At 40.6% G+C, this 27,478-nt stretch overlaps 1 protein-coding gene across 1 annotated transcript in view; it reads right to left on the reverse strand.

Annotated features, from left to right (window-relative positions):
- The window catches only part of gbe1b (glucan (1,4-alpha-), branching enzyme 1b), a 100,955-nt gene that overhangs the window by 61,276 nt on the left and 12,201 nt on the right, over window positions 1-27,478 (reverse strand). The window contains exons 2-7 of the mRNA XM_086036427.1: window positions 25,887-26,056; window positions 18,065-18,180; window positions 14,152-14,277; window positions 13,126-13,261; window positions 8,583-8,673; window positions 6,416-6,625 (exon numbers count right to left, since the gene is read on the reverse strand). Of these exons, the coding sequence (XP_085892553.1) occupies window positions 6,416-6,625; window positions 8,583-8,673; window positions 13,126-13,261; window positions 14,152-14,277; window positions 18,065-18,180; window positions 25,887-26,056 (849 nt within the window). The remainder of the gene's footprint in view (window positions 1-6,415; window positions 6,626-8,582; window positions 8,674-13,125; window positions 13,262-14,151; window positions 14,278-18,064; window positions 18,181-25,886; window positions 26,057-27,478) is intronic.

Below are 27,478 nucleotides of genomic sequence, written 5' to 3' on the forward strand. Positions count from 1 at the left end.
TAAAATAAAAACATAAGATGCTGTACTTAGCATTACTTCTGAGAGGTGGAAGGAGAAGAAAGAGATGCGGGCGAAAAAAGGCAAAGATACACTCGGTGCATGCTCAACCGCAAGGAATGCTGGTCTTTGTAGTATAGGAAGTGCTTGTATGCGAATGTGCGGTGTTTGGCCGGCAAATACACAAGTGGAGGTAAACAAGCTTTAGAGACGCGGCACAAAAGCACACTTTTGAAGCGAGGAGGAAACCGACTGCTTCACTCCTGTGGTGAGTGACATGAATAGCAAGTGTTTTATTGACAGTTGAAAGTAACATGCGGAAATGACGTCCATTCGCGTCACGACGCCGTGTGTCGCCGTTACAGTGGGTTATTCAAATGCCGGAGCAACTCTGTCCGCTCATTCATGTAAACCGGATATTCAAAATGTTTCAGAAATCGGAATTTTGACCTTAACCCAAATATTGACTGCATGTAAACGTAGTCACTATGGTGCTGGTGACAAAAGCGTAGAGGAAGAGGCATGGGCGTCGAAAAGTCGAAACGTCGTAGGATATTAGGGTTGGCCACCGAGAACCGGGCATCGAGTGGAACCGGGTCCATCATTCCGGTTCTCCCGGAACCGTTCAGATTTTAGAACGTCGGTCGATTTTAGAAGTTTCGATTCCTAGTTAGCCACGTGGAAGAGCTGCGAACGAAGTACGACTGATTTTTAAAAAAAGCTGCGTCGCAATAGCACGGAAGCTTGCCCCCACTCGAGCTGCCATGGTCCTCTTGGTCAGCCCCTCCGCTCGCTTCGTACCAGCCGGCAAGAGCGGGGCGCAGCGGCGGCGACTCTGGCCGTGCGCCTGGCCCTTCCCATAGATCTCCACAGCGGCGGCGGCCGCTGGGACACCGCGGTGGCAGCAGTGCACATATCCAGCTAATATTTATCTTATAACATACTGTACACAGCTGCAGCATATACATCAATACTGTACATACAGATACATCATATGGTTACATAGACTGCTTAGATTAGATAGACTTTACTTGCTTGCCCTTAAAATGCAGCATTGTGTTTATATATATATTTTATATATATACATATATATATATTTTCTTTCTAAAGCAAGACACGTTTAGCCAATCAATTGGTGTTCAGTAGCATACTTTCAGTAACCGCTGCATAATTGTATTGTCTTGAACCTCTCAAAAATAAAGCTCTTGTGAAAAATAATGCTAAATAATAATACCAAAAAATTTATTAAATTAAATATACTGGAGAAAAAGAGCCCTTTGAATAATTCCTGGTAAAGTTCACAAATAGTAAAAAGTTCATGAAATTGAAGAATAGAGAAGTTCATCGAGAATCGTTAGGAATCGAAATCAAATCAAAGAACCGGAATCAGAACTGGAATCATCCAAATTCAAACGATGTCCAACCCTATAGGATATATATATTTATTGGTGCTGTCAAGCGATTAAACGTTTTTCACTAATTAATCGCAACATTTACCATAATTAATCGTGATTAACTGTATTTTTCAACTACATTTTTTACAAAGCTTGGAACCGATATTTACTTGAGTAAAATATTGGAGTTAATATGGAAAAAAATTAAAAGTACATCTTGATTCAAAGACTATTCTAGGAGCTTTCTTTGAACATTGTATACAATTATTATTCTGTAAAACACAACTATTGAACAATACACCAAAGACGTACAAGTTTTGGAATGCAGGAGGAAGTGTGAGTGACCGGAGAGCATGCAAAACTCCACACTGACCTAAGATTCAAACTCAAGACCTAGAGATTGAGAAAAGGACATGCTCACCTCACTGTGCTGCAAACATAGCAATGATGTTTGTTGTGTCTTTTTCAAGTCTTTGAATCCAGATTTAAAGGGGGCATATAGTGGACTTTTTGACTTTTTATACTAATAGTTGGGTCTCCGGAGTGCCTGCCTACCCATCAAGTGTGAAATTAAACAACTGAGTAAAGCTTTTGTCAGCGGCTTGATTCGCAAAATGTGTCTGTGAGCAAGCGGTTGGAAATGTTAGTTAATTTATGAGTTCCTCTCTTCCCAAGACTTGGCAGCTGGGTGACACTACTGACTATAATATGTAAAAAAAAAATAATAATAATAAAAAAATAAATAAATAAAGTACATAAAATGAGGCTTCAAAATCAGGAAAAAAAAAAAAAAAATCAAGCCCCTCTCACTGCTATCAGCTGCTGTGGGCGTATCTACTGAATGCACTGAAACCACGCTCACTCAACTGCCAACTGTCAATCAAATGCCACTGCTACAACCTGTAAAAACGGATGCTACTTTGTCTAGCATAACTACAGTACATGTATGAGCTAAAAAAATATACTGCACCCATTTAAAGCCACCGGTGGCTGGAATATATTCCGCCGGGTTGTCACAGAGATGACAGACATCGAGGCACATTGAAGTGCCCACGCCATCCCCAGGCCCCGGGTCCACATGCTGGCTGTCAAGTCAGGCAAACCAGTGGATTATTCGAAGGAAAGAAGTATTTTCGGGGTGTGAACATAATTGCACCAGATAACTACTGATGCGAACAACATTAAAAATACTAAAATGGTGAAAACATTTTACTGCTACCTTATATCTCCATAATTGAGTACCGGTACTCACCTTTCCTCAGTCTTAGCACAATTCCAGCAATTAGCTTCAAAATGTCTAGTTTTTTTTTTTTTAAGAATTTAATTTTTTAGAATCGGTGGACAACCTAGTTTAACATGAAAAGCAATTTGAAGCCGCCTTTAAAAATCCCATTTCTGCCTTATTTAAGCTCCCAAATCAAGCCGAGTTAATCACATTTAGCCCTGAATTTCTTTATCTAATACCAGCAGAAGTTTGGTATTTCCGATCGCCCTATGCACAGACCATTATCAGAGCTTTGAGGGTCCAAAAAACACAAATATAGTGTAATCCTGTCAGAGATTAAATAATTATTCCTTTGTGCTCACGCTTAGCGTGAAAATACGGTGAGCAATGAAACTGAATTTTTTCAAAGGCCTGACGCTAGCTCCTTTTTTTTTCCATATCTTAAGAATCCACAGGCACATTGAAGTTGAACAGAAACGAATGATCCCGGAGAGGTCGTCGGATTACAAGTTCCTCAGAAGTCTCTCTCATCTGGAGCGTGCCGCGATCCTGCGAGGTTTCGGTTTCTCGGCCTGCCAGCGTGCTTGCGTGCCAAACACACCGCCTTGATTTACTTGGCTGCTGTCTCAAGGTGACTTTGGCATCTTTTAAAAGGAAACGGCGGCCAATAAATTAGGCTGACATCCGCCGGTTGTTGTGAGCATGCCCTCGTACCAGCGCATTCGGAATGGCTTCAGGAATTTGGGAAAAAGGATTTATATCGGCTAAGAAAACAAAATATCCTTCCATGTTTTCAAGGGCATTGGAGCTGGACACAAGTGCTCCGGAAAATTGAAATGAATAATTAATCTAGTTCAATATTTTAGGAATGAAAAGTACAAGCTCCTTTTGGGCAAGGAAAACAAGAAGCCCACAAGGTAAACCTGTTAACATCCAGAGTAGAGGTCACTCAAAATATCAAATATCGATGTATCGTATTATTTTTGGACAGTATTGATGCACAAACAAATAGCGTTGCAATGACTTTTTGATGTTTAAGCAAACACATTTTTGTTCTCAAGGTAGAACATTTAATTAATTCTGAGTTTGATGTTGATTAACCTTCCTGTTATGCAATGGGTCGAATTGGAGTAAATATTTGAAGTGAAAAAATTGTACTTTTTCAGTAGTGTAACTGCTATTTGGCTTTAATTTGCCATACAGTTAAACCCCGGCTTATTCACGGTTTGGCATTCACAAATTCACATATCAATGGGGATTTTGTGTGACATGATGTGCTCAGGCCAAAGAAATTCAAGTTTTGCTTTGTCTGTACCTTGGTGCCAACAAGCTTTGTTGAAGTGAGTTGAGGAATTTAATTTACACAAACATTGTACTTTTCTGCCATCTTGTGTTATCTATGGGCAATTATAAAGCTCTTTTTGGGAGAAGTGTCAATTACTCAGATTTACGCTATTCGCAGCAAGGCACGGGCACTGCCCCCTTGCCATTAGTGGTGGTTCACTGCTTACAAATATTTTATATATTTACAATCACATAACCAAGTAAATCTTTTCCCACCTTCTTATTTCTGAAAATATATCGGTGAGCCAGCAGTTTGGAATATTGTTGGATTGTGTTGTCTAAGTCGTTTACATGATCACGCCCCCGCACTGAGTTTCTCTGTCTATGACTTGGAGGTTAAGCCTTGGCCCAGAGCCGCCAAAACAACTACCGTACGAGGCCTATCATGTCAAAGCCAAGAGGTTAGCAGAGCTGTAATGTTAGCATGTGAGCCAAGAGTGTTGCTAACATTAGCTTCTGATAACTAGTAACCAAGTCTCCTGCTCTGAATCGAGTGTCAGCCTCCACAAATCTCCCTTAACGCCACAAAAATAAGCTAGATTTGTTGCTCGTCACTTTTTTGAAAAGTAGTCACTAGAGTGGTAGGAAAAGTTGCTAAATGGCAGTCTCACAAAAGCTGTAATTGTTTATCCTTTGTGTAATTTGACCGAACATGTCAGAGATACTTTATTGAGACGCCTAGGAAAGGTATTAATTGTGGGGGTAAAAAACACATAATAAGCAAAAGTGTATTATTTACTGCAGAGTCATTGATGAGACAAAAATAAAAGATAGTCACAGCTACTCATTCTTTCACCTAATTGCTACTCAGCAAGTGTGAGAGCACTTCCGGCCCTCGCTTGGGCAGGGAAGTGATGTTTGCAAAGCCAGGTGTTTAGAATACGGATAGCAGACCAAGTATTTCCCTTAGAGGGACGCTAAGTTAACAGTGTAGATTTAAACAATATGTTCTCTGGTGATGCTGATTGGGAAGGTATAAAAAAAAACAAAGCAGAAGACAAAGCATGAAAAAAGTGTTCTTTGGTAAAGACAACAGGAAGGAAAGCAGAACTTTTCAGTTTGACGACCGGTATCAGTCAGTGTCTGTCAAACTATCATGGCGAGCCACTGTGATGAACCACAGCAGTGTTGCTCTGTTAAAAAAAAGTCTGCGACTCACGCTAGGTTTGGGGCTAAACATCCTCAAAGGAAGATGTCAAAAACAGACAAGCAAGCGGGATCTGAAGCTCCACTGGGCTTTCACAAATGACTCCTTACATGTATCCCGCGGTGTAGCCATATGCCTCATGAGCATCGAGCAACTTCCACGTATTATTGCCCCCATGCCTGATGCTAAGTAGTGCAACAACTTTAACGGTAGTATCGGTCACTAACAATGATTGATATGCTCCCACTGCACTGGAAAATCACAAATGTGACAAAACTACATTTGGCCTGAAAACAGATTAGATCGTCAACGCGCCTTTGATTTAGCATGTTAGCAATTAGCACTCTTTAAATGCCTGATAATAGCAGCATGTCTTCATTTCATCATATGATTTTAAAGTGCATTCGGCTATTTGCTGTTTTGATTGAACCTGCTCGATTGTCTGTTTAAAATTATTAAAAATATCAGCAAAAAACAGCTTTATTACTATACAGTACTATATTCACAAACGAAACCGGTGGTAATGTACTTTTTTTCTAAACACAACAACTGATTTGGCCCAGAGAAAGCGAATTACTTTTTATGAATGCAATCAGTCTCGCAATGACAATTCATATACAGAAACAAGCTTATTAGATAAGACTTCACAGGTCTTGCATTAAAACCCTGAATGTGTCACTCGCTAAAAAATAAACGGTGCAGATGTTTTTCAATTCATTCTTTAGGTGCAAAAGTATTTTAGCATGCATGCATGCATGCATCTTGCACCGTGGTTGCTTTATAAAAAAGGCATTTATTTATCCACCATCATAATTGCCAAATTTATTCTTTAGATTTAGACTCATTTCCAATGAGAGATATAATGCATTTCCCCCACAATTTAAACATTTTCCAAGTTCCTTAATAGCATGTCTGTGACATACTTCTATTTAAAAAATACCACAAGAATCAAGAATTACACCACATTCTACAGCCTATGTTTTCACCTTCGCTGGAATTAAACATAGAAGTGGTTATGCTGTGGGGTGCTTTGCTACATGCAGAATTAGATGCCTTGAATCAGTACAATTAAATGTCAGGACTATCAAGTTAGCAAGGTGCAAAATGTCCTGCCCAGTGTCAGAAAGCTTGAAACATGGAGGAGTTTTGGAGGAGGTTGGGTTCTGAGGCTCCTTTGCTATTTCTAGCACAAGACAATCAGGAGATTCTGGAGCGCCTGCCCATTACCAGAAAGCTTGGCCTCAGACTCAGGCCGAGACCTCGAAAAGGTTGTAAACCGAGGGCCCCCTGTATTGGTACAAAAAGTACCTGGAGTAGTTGAAGAGGCGGCTGTCCCAGAGTCTGTGCTCCCCACGGGGAGGCGAGTGGAAGAAGCATGAGTCAGAGCCGTCAAACTTGTTGAGGCCATCCTCCGTGTTTTTGGATGCATGGCTGTGGACCACATCCAGCAGCACCATGATTCCCATCGAGTGCGCCACGTCGATCAGCTGCTTCAGCTCATCAGGAGTGCCGTAGCGACTAAGGGGGTCACAGAACACAGAGTGTGGTTATGTTTGGAAGTTCTAAACTCCTCTTTCCAAAAATATTTTCAAACAGACTATTGTTGCACTTCCCTAAAAAGAAGACAAACTACTGAGCTTGCACTTAGCTATGAAGAAAAACTATTTGTTGCACCTTCTTAAAAAGAAGGCAAATGATCAATGTTGTACTTTCGTAAAAAGAAGACAATCGACACTGCACTTCCCGAAAAAGAAAACTAATGATTTTGCGCTCACCTCAAAGGAAATGTTTTATGCATTTTCATTATATGTTTCTACTATATTGTATAGATTATTTGGATTATGCAATGTTACTATTAATGTATAATTTACACAAAAGACAGCCAGCCAGTTTCTTCTTTTTCACAGTAGATAATGTGTTGATCCAAATGACAAATTGTGATTGTGATCAATAAAGCTGGACGATTTGCTTATGGTCAAAATTGGGCCTCTTTGGCCCTTGCTTGAGTCCTACCTTAATGACCAACTTAAATTGCCACAAAGCTGTCACTACAGAGAGGGTAAGTACATATTTTCTGTCCTTCGTCTCTGCTATCGTCCTATCGGCCTCCTTGTGAAGCAGCACGCATAGCAGCAGCATTAGCCGCTTCCCGGTATTCAAGCGTTCCAGTTTTAAATGACACTGAGAGATCAATCATGGGTGAAATTACACTATATACCTTACACCCGGGGGTTTAGGCTATACTCCAAAAGGCGAGGGAAGGGGCGATGAGGTGAAGGTGGGATGAATTGGGGTGGGGTGGGGATCTCTGACAAAAGATAAACACTCAGACTAGTCGAGCTTTATCAGAGAGTCCCGCTCTCTGGATTAACTGGAAATGTGTTTACAGAGAGATTACTGCTGGGGTCAGGCGCGCTCACCTTGATCGGACGCCAGGCAGGAAATTGCTCACTGTGTTTTGTCTCGGCGGTCCGCGTTGAAAAATGACACGACTCAACAAATATTTGTTAGTGAAGACGCAAATTGCATGAAGACATTGGGATAATCCCTCCGCCGGTCATTACCGACATAACTCAACTGATACGCAATGTTATGATGGTTATTGTTCCATGTCAGAACCAATGGATTTTTATTGATGTTTGGTATTGGATGTCTGCAGTAGTGACATACGCAGGCCTCTTTTGGGTGTGGGTATAAATTGGATATGTATCTGATGCGACTGCAGTGTGGACCTCTAAATTACGCTTATCTGACCTACACGTCATCAAAAGATGAAAAAAATTAAGAAATGTTTGACATAACAGACAGGCATGCCAAAGCAGACAAAGGAGCAGAAAACAGTCAGTGACCCAAAAAAAAAAAATGCTTTAGAAAATCCTTGAATGTCCACAAATGTGTCAAGAATGAGACCTAAACGCGTGGCTATATTTTCTCCCAGAAAAATTGCGCAACATGGTGTTATGTTTTGAGAGCATGCGTGTCACCTCACAGATGCATTCCGTTCATATTAGAAGTCACATCTTTATTTTTGTAATGTGAATGACGACTTAAAAAGATTGGATTTTTTAAAAATGCAAATACCATCATGCCCTGCTGTGTGAATGTAGCCTTAGCCTTACCAAACTGGTCGCTGAAAACATCCAATTATTGGAGGACTTGCTGTATCCTCAAAAGACTATTCTAACTTAGAACTGTACACCGCTCTTGAAATGCTTGGGGATTCATGTCCAACATGGGAACAAGACTCTATGGATTTTTAACTGTAGGAAACAAGATAACTGAGCTGAACTGAAAACAGAAAATCACTACAGGTTTTAAATAAGCAGATAATCATAACTGACAACCGGTCATCATTTTCAAGTGATCTTCAAACTTTTCAACTTTATTGTTAAAAGCAAGACCTCTTGCTGATTTTTGCGTCACAATACCATACCAGAGGTAACCGAGATACCTTCACCTAAGCACGGTTACATACCTGGAAGCTGCAAAGAAGCTGGTAACCTGATAGCCAAAGCTTGCGTAGTAGGCATGCTCCATGATGGCCATCATTTGAATGCAGTTGTAACCTGCAAACAGGACATACGTTTCAAATGGATTATCCACTTCCTATCTTTGCATGTTTTGACATGATTAAGATGTCTCTATAGATTGTTTGTTTTGCAGGTAAAAGTTTTCAGCATGATTCAGTGAGGAGAGCGACACGTCTGTCTGTTCGCGTCGCCTCATTTCCTGCCATCACCGCAGGCCTTGTTGTTGTCTCTCTCTGTGATTTGTAGGATGTCAGCGGACCGCATGGGATACATGCGTAACGACAACATTACCCACAACACATCCACGATATTTTGACTGAATCCCCATTTAATGCCTATAATCTGTCTCTATGTAGAATTTAAGTGCAATATAGCAATGTTTATATATAAATGGTAAGATGCTTCTTTTATTGCATAAAGTTTTTAACATTGATCTTGTCGTTGGTATAAAATATCCATTAATTTTAATTTTCTAACCCTTCAAATTCCAAATTCTTCTAAATATATCATAGGTAAAGTAATCGCCTATGATTGTGATCGTTTGTGATAACATTTTTCTTGTACCTGAAGAAACTGTTGGTGAGCTTGGCACCTGTGGTCTCTCGGAGGCACCATAGTGCGTGTGCTTCAAACTGCACGCGTTTCCATCTTAGGTCATTACATTCTATTAGTTGACCACTAGATGGCACTGAATTCTACACATTGTCCTTTTAAAGAGCTGAAGTTGGAAAATACAAAATCAGACAAAAAACCTCAACTGTGCGACATTACATTACAATAGCATTAATACATCTTGAATGGTAAAAAAAAAAGTGACAATCATCTGGAGATCTTAGTCTTAGAGTCTGGCGTCCACATATGACATCTCAGTATGATCCTGCGAGAGCTGCTTCCATGAGTAAAAGACAACTCAAGGCTTTCAAGCTACTGTCGAGCACTCGGTAGGGAAGCCCTGCGGTTGTTTTGCCATTGTTGCATGGCGCCCTGCCTAGCTTTACGTTGGAGAGGAAGCAAAGAAATGTCTTTTGAGGAAGTGTGTCAGCATTTCTATACAAACTCTAAAAAGACGACAGAGATTCACATGACACACTACGATTGGGAATTCCCTGAGCTGCAGCGGGTAGACAGTTTGACAGGAGACATGCTACGGGAAAGCATTTATCAGAGGGCTCCAGAGCATTATAAGAACAGGAGACAAATAATGCATTTGTTTCCCAACTTCAAACAGTTCCCAGGTGTCTGTGAACCGCTTTAGTCAAAATACACCAAGGATAAAGATGTATCCAGCAATACGCTACAAGCAGGGATTGTATTTTCACTCTTGGAGGCAGCGCTTCATCAGAGAGTTGCACAATTATCTGCAAACTTCTGATCTGTGAAGCGGACACATTGCCAGACAAATACAGTGGTACCTCTACTTACGAACGTCTCTTCATACGAAATGTTCAAGTTACGAAACGCCTCAACAAGAAAATATTGCCTCTAGTTGCGAAAGAAATTTCAGGATACGAAAGGTAAAAGTATGGGGTGATACTCGCAGTAGGGGCTCCTACTCGCAGCTCCGGAGTTTCCTGAACGCAACATACTCATAGCTGCTCTGCCATTGGCCAGCCTAGCATTTTCCTGGCATCCCATTGGCTAAGAGGGACCTCTTCCGTATGTCTCTATGTGTGTGGATAGATAGATGCAGCGTCCTCATCATTCGCCCCTCGGGCCATGAGGTCTTCCGATAGTTGTGCGTGAATTAGAAACGAGCAAAAGAAAAAAAGGAGAAAATTGTTTTTTTTGTCCGCAAACAAGGCAAGAGATAATAGAAAAGTATGAAAGGGGATGCGTTTGTTTGATCTCGCTAAAGAATATGACCGTAATGGGTCGACAGTCGCCACGTTATTAAATCAGTTGTTTAGAAAACACCAGGCAAAAACACTTCTGAGAACATGAACCAAAGAGGGCAAAAAGCGATGAGGACAGCAATTAAAAGGTAAACGACCATCATTTTTATTCCTTAATCTATTCTTTGTTTTTTTACATTATGCACAACTCTAATTTATTGTTCAATAATCTAATCGTAACATGTATTTGTTACATGTTTTCATGCATTTTTATGCTTTATAAAACATTTATGTCTGAACATTGGGGGGCTTGGAACGGATTAGGGCATTTACACGGAAAACGCGTCTCTACTTACAAAATTTTCTACTTAAGAAATTTCTTCCAGGACCAATTAATTTCGTAAGTAGAGGTACCACTGTACATTGAAACATCACCTATTCGCAGTTGCCAGCTGGAAATTATTCCATTTGCAGTTTTGGTGCTATTTCTATAACACTCAAGGAGGCCACAAGATGCCAACAAAACCTTTAAAGTATTAATTTGTGTCAAGAAAGTATGTTGAAGTGCTACATCTCGGCTGAAAGACGAACATCTTTGTATGTCGAGGAGGAGCTAAGCTAAGCCCGGGCTGTTTTTTTTAAAGTTACCGTATTTTCCGGACAATAAATCGAGTTTTTTTTTTCCCCATAGTTTGGCCGGGGGTGCGATTTATAATCTGGAGCGATTTATGTGTGAAGTTATTAACACATTATTACCTGTATATCATTTCACATGTCATTTTAACCCACATAAAGAAACATAAAGATAAATCCTAAAAGCTATTAAAATGCATGAAGAATTTAAACGGTTAAAATCTAATATTTTGTTAAATAAGTAATTAAAATAGTATGATAAAAAGACAATTTGACTGTCTATCAATCCATCTATACAAAATAGTGTACTGTTCCTTTAAGTGCGCCGTGCTTGGCTGTGGTATTGCATCATCAGCCTGGCTGAGGTATTGCATCATCAGCCAGCCACATACACACATGCACAGAGCGGAGGAGACGAACAAAGAGATAATTACGACGGAATACAAAAATACTTTTGGAGACTTGGAAACATTCTACATGGTCGATAAATAAAAGACTTATTTAATCAATCTACGACCATTTTGGTGAGTTTAAAGTAGGGATGTGCGCGACTAGTCGTTTAACCGTTTAACCGTCTACGATTTATTAAACGTTTAGTATTTTACTAGTCGGCTAAACGCTGCATCAAGAATCACGCATCTTGTCCCTCACGCCTCTACCTCAGTCAACAAGCTGAGCACCAAGAGAGAGAATTGCGTACATGGTGCCAAGTCGCAAAACAATTACGCCCCAACTCGAGAGTTACCATTACCAAATGAAAGAGGAGATACTACGAGCGTTTGAGCGGGTCAGCTATGTGGCCAATGCCTTAACTAGAGACGGATGGAAGTCCATAGCCACCGAATCTTACATGACTATAACGTGTATAACATATGTGGACGAAGGACATCTCCGCAGTTGTGTGCTTCAGACATGCGCCTTGGAGGAAAGACACACAGCTGAAAACTTGGCTGCTCTCCTGCGGAGTGTGATGGGTACGTGGGCACTAGAAAATAAAGCCGTCGCCTGTGTGCATGATAATGCACCTAACATATGGCAAATGAGACCCTGCTGGACTGGGAGTCGGTACCATTAGTCATTACATTGCACTAAGCGCACAATTTTATTAATTTGATTTATATGGACACATTTATTAGCGTTACGCGACAGAGACAACTTGGCTTCCGAGATGGGGTGGTGGGGCATTGTATAATGTAATGTAAGCATACCGTTCAGCCTGTTGTTGCCTATATTCTATTTTTATTTTAAATTGTTCGTCATTTATATTTGAAATGACATGTTTGTTCTTGGAAATAAAATAAAATCCAACACCAAAAACAGACATGTGCGACTTATACGTTTTTTTTCTTCTTTATTGTGCATTTTATGGCTGGTGCAACTTACTCCGGAGCGACGTATAGTCCGGAAAATACGGTACTTTTTTTTTTTTTTTTTTAACAATCTGATCATCTGGAAGACATTTTTGAAGGGTAATGCAAGATGCATTTGAAATGATATTAAAGTGGAAGTCATATTTTTTTCAAGAATATGTTTGGGTTGACTTCCGCTTTAAAGATTTTGGGGATCATAATAGATAATGCTCAAATAAATTAGGGGGTGTCAATCATGATTATCGTTTTTTGATATTCACAGAAGGGCTTGGTACCTACGATTATATTACAGTTGAGTGAGACCAATTAAATTGTGGTTGCTTTGTAGTATGACCCAGTTTAATTGCAACAACCTGCGAGTGACGCTTAGAAGACATTCCAGATGGCCATGAGGGGGCAAAACGCTGATGAAAAATTTTTGTTTATTTTTTTAGTTCAGACGTCACTGCAGGCAACGAGACCTGTATGCAAAATTTTAAGATTTCATCAAGGCCGCTGAAAATGCTTGCTCTGTTTATTCCATCTCTCTTTGGGTAAGGCGACAAAGACTTTTTTTTAAAATAGATTCAACAGAGACACCACGTTTAATGAATAAATGAAGATGCAGAGGTGTTAATAAGCAGATATGATTCACATTAAGCGTCATGTCTTACCCAGCTCTTTTATACGAGGCAGCACGTTGATCGTGAAGTTGCTGTACGATGCGATCTTTCCCTCAGGTGACGCAATGCCCACATGGGCCTCGTAGATCCTCAGGTGCGTGGGTTTCATGGGCCGCGGGTGGATGTGCTGGAGAGGAAAGCAAAATGGAGCAAAAACATCTTCCCAGAGCTGTGAAAAAGAAATCTGACGACAAAAGATATAGTGGTGTGAATCACAGAGTCTGTTGTTATGCAAGAGAATTGCTTGGCGCTAACATCCTTAACGGCTACACAACGGGACTCGAATCTACGGTTTGAAGCACATGATGCTGCCACTTGAACATTCCATTCTCTGACAACGCTCTCTCTCTAGGATGTTAAAAAGAGAAATTGAATCTGCAAGGAGTGATGATCTGGCCCCCGCAACCACTTTTTCATGACGGATCCTCGAAACGTCAAAGCCATTCTTATCCCACATTAGAAGGTGTAGGCAAAAACGTTTAGCAATTAAATGTCCGCCAGAGTTTTCAGATGACTCTTTCGGATTACAGCTCATTTGGGGAAATTTTCTCTAGCAGGATTTCAAAGTATGAGCCCTGGAATTCATCCAAAATGGCTGCTTGAAAACAAAATGCAAGGATCGAAATAAGAGGTTTCACATCGCAGATTGCTGGTCAAAATTTGTATTTTGCGCCACATTAATACTCAATGAAAATCACTGCGAATCAAATAAAGAGACAACCGTCAAAAGATAGTAGAGAAAGAAGAACCATCGAGACAGTTCCAAAAAAGCTTCGCTGGGCTCACGTCACTACCGCGGATAGAGAGATGTCGAAGGATGCTACACACTAAATGCGGATGAAGCGTTCTGCTTCACTTCATTTGCTCGCGTTTGACCGTGGTAAATTTGAAACATGAATGCTGCAGCCGCTCATTTGTGCACAGAGGAGAGGGGAGGGGAGGGGCTTCGCTCGGTAATAGACGACGACAGCATTTTTCTTCTTTTGCTTCCCAAGAAGAGCCCAAACAGTAACTTACAATGTACGGTTGTGGGGGGTCCCAGTGAATCCAGTCATAGATGACTGAGTTCTCCTCCTTGGTCACATATTTGGCCCATGGCGACATCCGGTAGAGCCGTTCACCAGCCTTGGTGTGAACCACCACCTGGTACAATACAATACAACTGTATTTATATAGGGCATTTCACAACAGCTACAGCTGTCACAAAGCACTTTACATACAATAACAAAAATAGGCATAATGCAACAAGTGAAATCAATAAATTAATCCAAAACACTATATACAATAGACACCGGAAAACAGCCCAAAACTGTCAGTCTCAGGTCGGGTCGGAAGCCAAAGAATAGAAATGTGTCTTCAAACGGGTTTTAAAAAAATGGACAGAGAGCGGGCTTGCCTAACGTTTAATGGAGGGTCATTCCAAAGGGAAGGACCAGCAACAGAGAAGGCTCGATCCCCTCTGAGGCTCCGCTTAGTCCTCGGCAACTCGAGCAGCGCGTGGTCAGCAGACCTGAGGCTGCGGGAAGGTGCGTAGGAGTGGAGGAGCTCGGAGAGGTATGCCGGGGCAAGGTCATGTAATGACTTATAAACAAAGAGAAGAATCTTCAATTGAACCCTAAATGCACTGGGAGCCAGTGAAGGGAGGCCAGAATTGGTGTTATGTGCAGGACTGGCCGACTCCAAAATAAAGTGCATTACAGCAATCTAGCGGAAATGTAACAAAGTGCTGATGAGAAAGGAGGGGCCTTACCTTAGCCAGCTGTCTAAGATGAAAGAAGCTGGACCTTACAACAGCGCTGATTTGCTGGTCCAATTTAAGATCACTGTCCATTTTGAAACCCAAGTTTGAGACTGTTGGCTTTAGATATGGTGCCAGGGGGCACAGGGCAACAGGGTGGGACGTAGAAGAGCCGCTGGGACCGAACACTATACCTTCTGTTTTCTTTTCATTGAAATGTAAGAAATTTAGTGACATCCAGGCTTTGATGTCCTCTAGACAGGACAAAAGTGGTCTTAAGGAGAAGGCGTCTTTTTTGCTTAGCGGCACGTAGATTTGACAGTCATCCTCATAGCACAGTCATATGATCAGAAAGCACATTGTCCAATATTTTCAAATTTGAGACCAATATACCAAAAGTAAGGACAAGGTCCAAAGTGTGTCCTTGCTTGTGAGTGGAGCCAGATACGCACTGCACCAAATTAAGAGAAGGACAAGACAACCAATTATAAGCAATGAACACATTATGAAGACAGTTGATGTAGACACAGTAGTAGTAGTAGGGCACTCAAAGATGGTTGCATAGTAATGAAAATAAGAAATACTATAGATAGTCGGTCGGGTTGAAACAGTGCTTAAATCATCGAAACACAACATTTATCAGGACAGAGACAATGACGATGGTTCTATCAGTTTATCAGTGCGTCAACATCAGAAAGGCTCATTTTGCAGAGGGCTGCTCAGTATTGATTAGAAGATTGGCTGCGATCAATCTCTATTCAAGCGCTAGTGTGTTGTGAAGGCCTGCCCAACAGGATTTTTTTAACCACTGAGAAATTTAGTGACGCACTGTTTATTAGCTTCCTCCTACATTGTCAACATTATGTTGAGTTTTGTTTGGAAATTCAGATGAAGCCATGTTTCGACCAGACAGTACAACTCAATTGAACGACCTGGGGTATGGTTCGGAATGGTAAAACCTGAATCGGCTTCAATTGCTTCAGAGCTTTACAAGAAGTAAATGGAACCGTGAGAGTTGGGAAAAGCAACCAGTCAATTCTGCAATGTTATGCACAGTATGTGCTCTGTCCCCCGCAGAACTTGGCTAATTCTGGCTACTTCTGCGCAGTAATGACCAGTGCCACCTGCCCGAGTGCTGTTGGCCAGAACCCCCATGGGCTCGTTTTCATTACAGCCGGCCTACTGGGGGTCCAAGTTCCCTCGACTGATGTCCTTCACAACTTACAGGATTACGAAAAATAAACCCACTAAGGTGGTCCTTCACACAAATTGGCCAGTATCAGGCATGTTAAAAGAAAAATCACGGGAAAAACAAGCATCGGCCAGGCAATGTGCGAGGTGTGAAGTGTTTGATTACTTTAAAAACACTTCCATGCCGGGCGTCATCAAGAGCAAACAAACATTGTGATGCTGCTCCCACAACGTTTGTTTGTGGAGACAAATTGGACCTCAGAACAAAGGCGACGGAAGGCTCTACATGAGAGGGACTGGCGCTCGGCTTCAACGAGGGAACTAATTTGAAAGCACAAGCTGGCGGCGATGCGGCCATTGATGGGCAGCAGGGGGTGCGCAAGGGTGCGCAGGGGGCGAGCATGTGCCAGTGCTTCCATCTGCTTCTCATCATCCCAAGACTGACCTCCGTCGACAATGGGAGCAAAGCGGACTTCCGGTGGAGGAAGGCGGGTGGTGGTCGGCAACGACCCGGTTCCAAGGACAGTGGTACCGTGACACCTTCCATTCCATGGGTGGCATCTCAGTCAGGATTGTAGTGTTCCCCTTCAATATCGCTGCTCATGTACAACGGGCCCACAAGATCATGGATAATTTTTCTGTTTTATTTTTTGTTGTTGTTGTTGTTGTTGTTTTTTTACACAATATCTTTATTGACTTTCCACGTTTTATAAAAGACAATGACTAAGAAACTAAAAAGACAGAAGCAAAACCTGGCATTCCAAACTTCAGTCAGCTCCACATTATATTATAATGAAACAGCTGGCAGTGCAGTACGCACACCATTGATTAATAAAGTTTAGTAAGGGTTTCCACATTTTATCACATTTCTCTGCACTCCTAATAGCATAAATCCGTTTTTTTTTCAGTTGTTATTTTCTTAATCCACTGAATCATTGATGGTACATCCCTTCTTTTCCAGAATATTGCAATCAACTTCCTGGCCTGCAGCAGTCCAAACTTAATCCACCCTTCCAAGTCTTCTGGGTAGATCCGCAGTTCAAAAAGTTGCTCAGTGACGTATATCAATTCCAACAATATTTGACATGAGCTGTTTCACGTCTACTGCTAAGTAGACTAGCCTAGTCATGTAGCTAGTCAATACTCTAAGTTGCCCTTGGTCCAGTCCATTGAAAAAGCTGACCATCAGCAGTTGTTTTTCACCTTCAGGCTGAATAAAAACCTACAAAATGACAGTTGTGTCAAAGGGCGATTAAATGCGCGGATTAGCTGTTTTCATTTCGGACACAAGGAATTTGAAGTAATATTTCTTTGTAATTTTTTGGCATGCTTGTTGGAGCCATCAACTAAAGATGAAAAAATGGCATAACCCACGCAGATAAACACTGACCATTGATGTAAGGTAGGCCATATTAACAGTTCTGAACAGGTGAGGCAGATGACATGAAAAGTTAAAAGTCACAGTGCTGTTATATTTAACATATGACAGCGCTCATGGATTGGCTCGGAACTAACTGTTATAAAATTATGTTGAAAGCATCTGGGAGTGATGCTTTTTTAATGATACGGTCTCTGTGTATAGTGGACTTTTACCTAGAGTTGTTGGGTCCGGAACGTATCCCCCTGCTATTAACGGGGGTTCATCGTATTTTCCACCGTATTTGCCGCCCTCGCGGCTTACTTGCGAGAGACAATGCAAAGGAGGCGGTGTGTGTTTTGCATTTAACCTTGATGAATTTTTCACAGGCGCTACAAAACAATCATCTGCAGCCACAGTGGGCCATGTTGTGCGCCGAACAAACAGACGTCCCGCGGGAGTGGAAATGAAAACAAGCCTCCACGATGCTCACTGCACCCGCGCCGTAATCTCCCTTCTGCTCGGCGCCCATGGCGGCGTGCCAGCCTTTCGCACCCGGCTTACGAGACGTGGGCGGGGGCACGGCGCCGACACGGCACCCGCTGAGGGCGTGAAAGTCGGCGTGAAGATGCGCTGTTGCCTACCTTGAGCTTGGTGTTGTGATCCACAGCGGGAGAGCCGTCACGCTTGGGTGGGAGAATCAGATCCCACTTGCCGTAATCTTGTTTGGTGTATGGGTGGGAAAATTTGTCCCAGCCATCTAGAAGTGGAGTCAAAAACAAACATGAACACCGGGGAACAACATGAATAAGAACATCATGCTCAATGTAATACATACCCAAATTAGACCTGATATGGACATGATACATTCATAGGAGTACTCGGGCACACCTAATAATCAATCTATCAGGTGTTGGACAGGAAATAGTCCCTTAATCGTAATTCTTCAACTCAGCAAGACATTTTGGACAATTGTTTTCTTCCATCTTTGTTTGGGTAAGCAAGGTCCATAAAGGCATGCTTCAATATGTTTGGTGTGGAAGTCAAAGAAATTGAGATGTTTTTGTACAAAAAAAAAAAAAACGAATACATGAAAAGAAACACACACACACATACCTAATAAAGTGCACACATTTCTTCAATTAATTGTGATTACCGTATTTCTCCGGACTATAAATTGTGACTTTTTTCCTAGGTTTTGAACCATGCAGTTTATAGTCCGGTATGGCTATTTTGTGAATTTTTCTTCCACCGCTCGGGGCGCTCCAACCGGAATTACAGAACAAGTCAATACAATATATTTGCCACTGACAGGATGTGACTGCAGCTGGAAGAGTTCAACAGGCAAGGGCGCTATGCACTGTTACTGCATTAGGTGTAGAACAATAAAAGGGGGAGTCTGGTGGACAATTGTACATTAGCCGACGAACTGGAGAGGCAGCGCGCAGCGAAATGATGGTAAGTACTGTTTATTTTCTCTTGCTTCTGTTCCGTTAATCAGCAAAGTTGCTGCCGTGTTTAAAGGCACTGTTAGGAAAGAATCTGTTCGGGTACATACATGTACATTTACAGTTCAAAATCGTTCTGTAAATGTAGTAAATATCAAATTTTTTAACATAAATAGGTGCGGCTTATGTAAAGGTGCGGCTTATATGTGTTTTTTCAATGTATATATATATTTATACATTTAATTACCAGAAAATACGGTAATTGCATTTTCTATTACTTTTTCCACTATTTTCTGCAAACCTTGTAACAGATGTTTACTTGAATAAAATCTTGGAATTAATGTGAAATCATTATATAGAAGTACCGGTATATTTCAATTCACAGACTGTTGTAATAGCTTTCTTTGACCCTTGAATACAATTCTTCTCCCGTGAAATACAACTGTTGAACAAAACGATCAAAACTGACTCAGCTTTGCAGGCATCTTTCTTATATTGTTCTCAGAAACAATTCTCAAAATGTCTCGCTTACAGAACTGCCCACGAGCGCCACACTCCAGCGGCATTGATTTGCGAGGCCCCGTGGCCATGGAGCTAACTTGATCAGGGGGGTTTGCTCTGAGATGATACGCAAAAAACGTCCAACTAATATGCTTTTTAAAGTTGGCTTCGCAAATTGTGCATATTACTTTTGATTTTGACTCTAAGTTTGGCTGTACATGTGAGCAAACTTTATAGGCCATCACAGGAAGCAAAGGAAATTGCGTTAACAGAGTTATTTTTTTAATGCTTTAAATCATTTCCATTGATGTTCAAAGTTGACGCTATAACCTTGAGAGCACTAATATAAATGCCCTAATATAAATGTACACACAAGCATCACATCAATCTTTTCTCTTTAGGAAGTTTAACATTGTGTTTTTTTTTTTTTTAAGGAAAATGCATTATCAACACTTCCTTATTTCCATTGGACATACTTAAAAAAAGTGTTAAGAATAATTTAACCCCCAATTACCATCAAATCCTATATTCAAAGCACTGCATTTTCCTGAATATTGATGTGCTCGATGAAGCGTATAACAGCCGTGGAAGAAATTAAGAGAACCCCATGTTTTCTTCAATTTCTAGTTCATTTTAATGTCTGGTGCCACTAAAAGTGTATCAAGTGACTGAATGACACAAAAGAAAACTATGGAATGCCTAAAAGCACCATTTTTGTTAGTACAATGCAAAGCAACACTTTGGCTTTAACCACAGGTGCTTCTACTCAATCGGCAGGTACAAGCCACCCTGGAGCTTGTGGTAGGGTTTTTACATTCTGGACCTGGATTTGATACCTCTGACCTTTGAGTTGAAGTAGGCATTTACCCCGTGTGCGATCTTAACATTCTGTTTACTCCCCTTGTCCTATGGGTCAAAAAAGACCCACCCAACCGAAGCCCCAAAATAAAGCAACTTAATTGAATTTTGAATCCCAAATCTATTTTGCATGATGAAACAACCTGTTATTTATCAATTCAACACAATTTAATTATTTTTTATCATGTATTTGTGACACAAACAAACATCATCAATATGTTCAATGTTGCCCGCTCGGCATCCATTGCAGCCTGATTATCCTGGAAGGGGGATTACCCCATCTGTGGTCCCTTTTCAAGGTTTCTCACTTTTCCCCAGATGGGGGGAGGGGTTGAGTTTTTGCTTGCCCTCCTGGGGGTTAAGATCAGGGGATGTCGTGTATATGATCTGGTGCATTTGTGAAGCCCTTTGAGACTTTCCTGTGATTAAGGGCTACATAAATACATTTGACTAAACTTGACAATGACCATTATTATGCTTTTTTCCAAACACAAACTAACTGTCATAACACTTTTCTTTTACACAGAAAATATATATTATTGCTATTATGTAAAATGGGAAAGTAATTACTTCTGAAGTACTTGTATTGAGAGGGGAAAAAGTCAACAATCTGGAACCTTTTGTCAGCAGTTTATTCTTTTCAATTTGTTATGAAGTGAATCATAAAAATACTTCTCTCTTAACAACAAAACAAAATGTTGCTAGACTTTCTGAACAATTTTCAGCATCAACTCTATTTAGCACATGTAGGACAGCATGTGCGAATGTGAGAATGGGCTTTGCAGATGTATTTCTCACATGTACTGTGTTGTGCATCGTTTTTGTCTTGGAGTCTTATTTTCAGGGTCAGACCTTGCACCTTTTCTCTTTTGATTGACCCAGCTGCAGCCTCAGGTGGAACAAGACAATATTCAGGTCCCTGAATATCTTCCGAAATGGTGTCAGAGGCCTCTGACTTTTTCAATGTTTGGTGTGATGAACAGGAGAAAGATTGGTGAAATTTCCTGGACATTAGCAGCGGAATATCTTGTTGGCACTGGAGTCATCCTTATGACGTTTGGTGCATTTGTTCTTACTTGGTTGCTGTCTGAAATTGATGAGGACCACGCAATCTTGATGTTCTTTGACAAAAATGTCCGTCAGCTTGAGGGGTTTCCTCTTCTTCATCTGAAGATGCATCATCTTCTGGGTTTCATTCCTTCCCATCTTGCTCTTCAGATACATCTTCATCCTCTTGCTCCTCGGGAGCTCCTGAAAAGATCTCATCCCGGAACTTTTGGACAGTGAAATGTCTACTCATGGCCCCAGCAAGAAACCAAATAGGGGTCCTTAGATTCAGGGTAACTTTATATCCTCTTTACTGAATTTGTTTTTATTATGTCTGAGATTGTTTTTTTTTTTTTTTTTTTGCTTTGTTTTGGAGCTTGTGTAAATCAATGGGTTAGCTGCCTTACCTAATATATAGGTGTGGGAACTTGGCCCGCCTCATTGCCATACTGAAAAAATGTGATTACCAAATGTACCAATAAATCCCGAGACAATATTATAGTTCCCTATAATTACCCAAATAAGGCTGGATTCTAATGCACAAAAAGTTTTAAAAGTAATAAGAACTGTCAAGCATGGTGATTTATTTTTCAAGTACTCCCCTAATGTTCAATTGTAAATGCCTGCCATGGAGAATGTCATTATTTTAGATTGCTAATTAAATAATTAAAAGTCACTTTTTTTTTTGCTTTCTGCATCAAAAGCTCCCCACTGGCCATGCATATTTTCACCATCCATGCTTACATCCACAGTGAAATGCCCACCAATCCAAGAACCTGCTGAGAGCACATTACCGGCAGGGAACCTTTTAGAACGCTGAACATTTATCATGACGACCATCCAGGCCATGTCTCTAATCCATATCTGCTTACCCTTGATGAACGGAAATCAACGGCAGGATGGAGAGTGAAAGTGAAAGTGACTCGACAAACTCAAATTCATGTGGGATTTATAGCCTGAAGCGGACTAGCAGAGTATAAGCATCAGTGTTGCCGCTAGTTTAATCAGCGTAGAGAACGGTGCTATGTCACAATGTAATCAGTCTCAAACAAGTAAATGTTGGAACAGTGTTTCTTTACATTTTCCCCCGCTGAAAAACGAGAATCGAATGAAGAAAAATATGCAAGGACGATAAAACAAGCAGGAAACTGTCAGTGTTCACCGGTTGCCATTTGAATGATTGTAATTGGTATAAGGGCAGCACAGTGGCGTGAAAGTTCTGGGTTGGATTCTCATGATATGATTCTCATGAGATGAGGTACAAAATCAACAGTTACAAATGTAAAATAATTGATTTCAATTATACAATAGTACATGTATGGTAGAGGTGCAACGATTAATTGACAACTAAGTGATGATCAAGTTAATCCCTAATTATTCACCTATTTATCATTTCGATACTTTATTAATTAGAAATGCTCCAATTCCTCAGAATTTCAGCTTCTGAACAGTAAATATTTAATGATTTCTGTTGTGATATGAGCAGACTGATAGCAGTCTGATTATATTAGCGTTGAATAAAAATAAAACATTTGCTTTTACTTTGGAAAACAATGGTCACGGTTTTTGCCAATTTTCTGACATGTTACAGACCAAAACTGTAACTGAATAACAATTAATTTATATTTACTGCACTGTTAATTTCAAAGAATTTCCTGTTTTTTAATAAAGGTGACGAAATTAAAACGTTCATTTTATCCGATTCATCAATCAACAAAATAATCGACAAATAATTGACAGATTCATATATTATTAAAATAAGTATTACTTGCATTATATGACAATTTGATCTTTTTTTGCAGGCCTCAATATACCAACAAAACGCAAATATTTGACAATGTCTGGTGACAATGTCTGTATTTTAGGCTGTCCCAAACCCGTTTAAAATTGATGAAAAAAGAGCCCCCAACACCAGTTTCACTACTCAACAGGCAATTGAGCGTGTCTATCATGAAAGGAAGCATGAAAAAAGTCTTATAGAGCCAGACATGAAATTTAACAGGAAGTTGGCCATTATGGATTAAAGCAAGCATTTTGGGTGGTTTCATTTTGGGATTGTACTATGATGAAGTTCAACAAGGAAATTGACTCAATTGAGCCCCAACTGGAATTTGGCATTCTAGACAGATGGGCAACGGCCATTTCTAAGCCAGGATGTCTGTCATTTTTGTTTGAAGCAGCTATTTTGGGTGAACTTTAGGGCTCATACTTGGATGTACTCCTACTATGGGAATTTGCCCCAACCAGAAGCAGCTATCCAAGACTTAATCCAACACTTAAAGTTTTTTTTTTTTTTTTGCCTAAACCATTTAATCTGGGTTGAGCGTAGCGTCAAAGTTATTTCAGTTCATGCAGGTAGGAAGAAACTAAGCTTATTTTTAGCTAGGGATTTTTTTTCCCTCCCATATGTGTCAAATGAGAGTGGTATGCACCCTGGTATGCACAATAAAGTCAAGTGCCGAAATAGGTTCGATAGAGGGGAGAAGGAAAAAAAGCAGAGTGATATGAAAAAAACTAAAAATGGGCCTTGAGTGTGAGGTACCTTGTTTATCTATTTGACGGATGAGAAGCAGTCTGATGTAATGTCGCTAATGATGATGAAAATAAGTGCTCTTGACTGACACGGAGACCATTAACTTGATCTGACTTTCAAAGTTGGCACGGCGGGTGAAAAAGAGGTCTGGGCGCAAACACAGAGCTTTTTTTTTTTGCATTTCTCATCAGCTTGCTGACGATGATGAAATAAGTAGCTACTAAAAAATTAAAAGGCAGACTCCCATCATCCAAAGACAGTCCGACTATTCAGTATTCAGGCCAATCCCACGTGATCAATATTTTCCACGTTTCCGACTCCCAGGTCAGCTGATCAAAAGGCCCGATAGCCTCGTTGCACCTCCGGCTGCTGCGTATCTTAATTTCTGCTTCCTTTGTGTTTGGCAACGCAGCAATGGTGAATATCGTATTAAATGCTCAGCCGAGATGCAACCTGGGTGTGTGCAATGAAATCCCTTGACCGCGTTGGGACCAAAATTTGGATTTAAAGTCACATTACATTTTCTTTCTGTTTACAGCGGAAAGACCACATGGGATTGTCTGGGCACAGAGCCAATCTGCTTCAAACCTTTAGGTGTTTTTTTTGGAATACAAAATAAAAAATCCAATTGAGTTTCGTTTTGTGTGAGACGAGGTTTGATTTTTTTTCACTCCTTTAGTCACAATCTGACTCAAATTTTCCAGGGATTAATGTCCTCTATGATATAATAACCCCACAGATAGAGTTAATGCACTGAAAAAAGGCTTTGTTGAATTTAATCAATTTTATTTTGTCAAGTGCACGGAGCAAAAATCGAAATAAAATCTTCTGGATCCAGATGCATGTTTTAAGTAGACTATACATCTATTTAAAAACCAAAGCTGGCCATTCCGTCAGACCAACAGCCGGTCTGTCACTGACGGACGCCCCATTTTGCTGAAGGTCGACGACTGACGGGACAAATTTTAAAATACACGGAGTAAGCATCGACGGAAACCCCGTCGGGGGGGGTGCGAGTGTAAGTTTAGTTGGACTCTCCGACGGACGGCCGTTTAGAAATGGAGGCGGACCAGCCTATAGAAGGTACTATTTTTCCCACACGGGAAAAATGACAGATGACGGACGACGGAAGGGTGACGGATGATGGACGCTCAATTTTTAGTAAAATGCCCACCCCTGTTAAAAACGATATCTGGAACTAGATGAATTTATTTTGGACATCCACTTTTAAAAAAAAACAAAACAAAACAAAAAAAAAAAAAAAAAAACATTTCAAACATTTTTCAGTGTGGGCTGCTGTGGCGCAGTTGGTAGAGCTGCTTGTCGTCCAGTGACCGCGAAGGGTCGATAGTTTGAATCCTTGCTCTGATCGTCCCTGTCAAAGTGTCCTTGGGTAAAACACTGAACCCTAAATTGCCTCTAGGTCAGAATTGTAAATGCAATAACCATTTTACAAAGCATAGTATGACAGATAAACCTGAACCTAACCTAGCCGAACTCTGGCAAGAGGTGGGGGTTACCCTGGACTTTTGAATAAACAAAAGTGAGAATTCTTCATGAATTTATATTTTCTAATTTAAAATCATTCACAGGCATTATAATATCCCATGTAATAAGAATTACAGTGCAAAGTACATGGTCGGCGATAAATAAAAGACTTATTTAATTGATCTACGACCGTTTCGGTGAGTTTAAAGTTATTTTACCGTAACTTTCTTGTAATGCTACATGTGTGGATGTTAGCTACATGTTTCCATCATAGCTCGGTGGAAATGATATGTACTAAGCGCACAATTTTATTAATTTGATTTATATGGACTCATTTATTTGCGTTACGGGACAGAGATAACTCGGATTCCAAGAGGGGGTGGTGGGGGCGACTTATACTCCAGTGTGACTTATATGTTGTTTTCTTCTTTATTATGCATAATATGGCTGGTGCGACTTGTACTCCGGAACGACGTATTGTCCAGAAAATACGGTACTTGCGGCTAGACAAAAACTGTCAGAATATTGCGGGGAATTCTTCTCGGCACGGCACGGAAGAGCTGCATGTTCTCATCCCGAGAGTCTACTTACTGAAATCACCGGTGAGAAAGAGGGCCTCTGCAGCTGGGGCCCATTCCTTAAAGAAGAGGCTGTTGTTGGGCCGCCGCTGCACGCCAAAGGTCCAGTAGCTTCGCGTGAACTGGTCGAAGCCGCCTTCCGCCTCTTCAAGCTGGAAAAGCTGCTTCTGGAACAGCTCATACCTGAAAAACAACAACGAGAGACCAGATGAAAATACAAAATGACTATTAGCGTTAGGGTTGGACGAATTAGTCAACAAGTTGACTTGACTACTTCACACGGTTCAAAGCTTTTATAGCTGACTAATCGCTAATCCGTTTTTGGCATCTCTTCTTTGAATTGGCAAACTTAGAGTGGGCTTTCAACTTGCCCCTCTGCTGCCATTGTCGGACTATAACGTTCCGTGGCCCGGCGAAATATCCGCCCGACAAGGCATCACAGCCTACATACAAAAAAGAATCTGGTGATTGAGGTTGAGAATAGCAGTTAGCCTGGCTAGCTTCAGCTATTCCAATCGCCACTAATCTTAAAGTACTGAGGGAAGCAGGACCACAGGACTTGCTATGAGGAATTTTATGTCCAATAACACACGGAGTCCAACTGTGTGCTGACACTCCAACCAAATATGTCTTTACATGAAGCCGGCCCACAGGGGAAAAAAGCTCAGGGACTGCTGGAAAAATATAAATTACATCAACTAGACTACCGGTAGTTATCGCATTGTAGTGACTAGTGGCCTCGTGCTATCAATAACACAAGTATTGGGCAGAGAAAGAGATTCAAGTGAAATAAAAAATACAGACTTTTGTTTGATTTAGCGTGTGGTTCTCAACTGGGGTCCCTGGATCGCACAGTCCACAAATCGTTACTTGGGGGGTCACAGAAATATTATAATTTGCAATAACATTTCCCATTGTACACATAGCGACTGGCCACATCATTGAAGTGTAAATCAACCCAAAAATGTTTTTCAACATTATGTTCTACGCAGGCCCACTAGTTGAAACAAGGCATTCAGATTAATATTGTGTTTGTGGAATAAGAGTTAAGCAGCAAAATCCACCTGTTTTTAGCCATCACAGGGACGAGCAACTTCAATGTCATCTTCAGTAGATAGAAGTGACAAAATGGCCGCTCCCTGAGCTATCTAAAAACGGGTGGATTTCTCATATTACACAAACACAATATGAATGCCGTGTTTAGACTAGTGGGCCTGCATAGAACATATTCTGGAAAAAATATGTTTGGGTTGACTTCCACTTTAAGATTGAAGTCGATACAATATTAATCAGAATGCTTTGTTTCAATTAGTGAGCCTGCGTAGAACATATCCTTAAAAAAATGTCTGAGTTGGCTTCCCCATTAAATGTGCTCTAAAATAAATTTGAATTGGACTGAATTAGAAGTGCAACAATTAATCAACAACTATTTTGATAATTGATTTAAATTATATTGTATTGTATTGTATCATCACTTAAACTCATGCCATTGTTAAATTTGATATTGTCCAAATCCTTGGAATTTCAGCCTCTTAACAGGTAAATATTTTCATATTTCAGACAGATTATCCGTTTGCTTCATTAAAATTCGTCATTTGCAAACAT

The sequence above is a fragment of the Filicampus tigris genome, chromosome 7, assembly GCF_054856515.1.
Source record: "Filicampus tigris isolate MCC_2025a chromosome 7, RoL_Ftig_1.0, whole genome shotgun sequence".
In the NCBI taxonomy this organism is placed as follows: Eukaryota; Metazoa; Chordata; class Actinopteri; order Syngnathiformes; family Syngnathidae; genus Filicampus; species Filicampus tigris.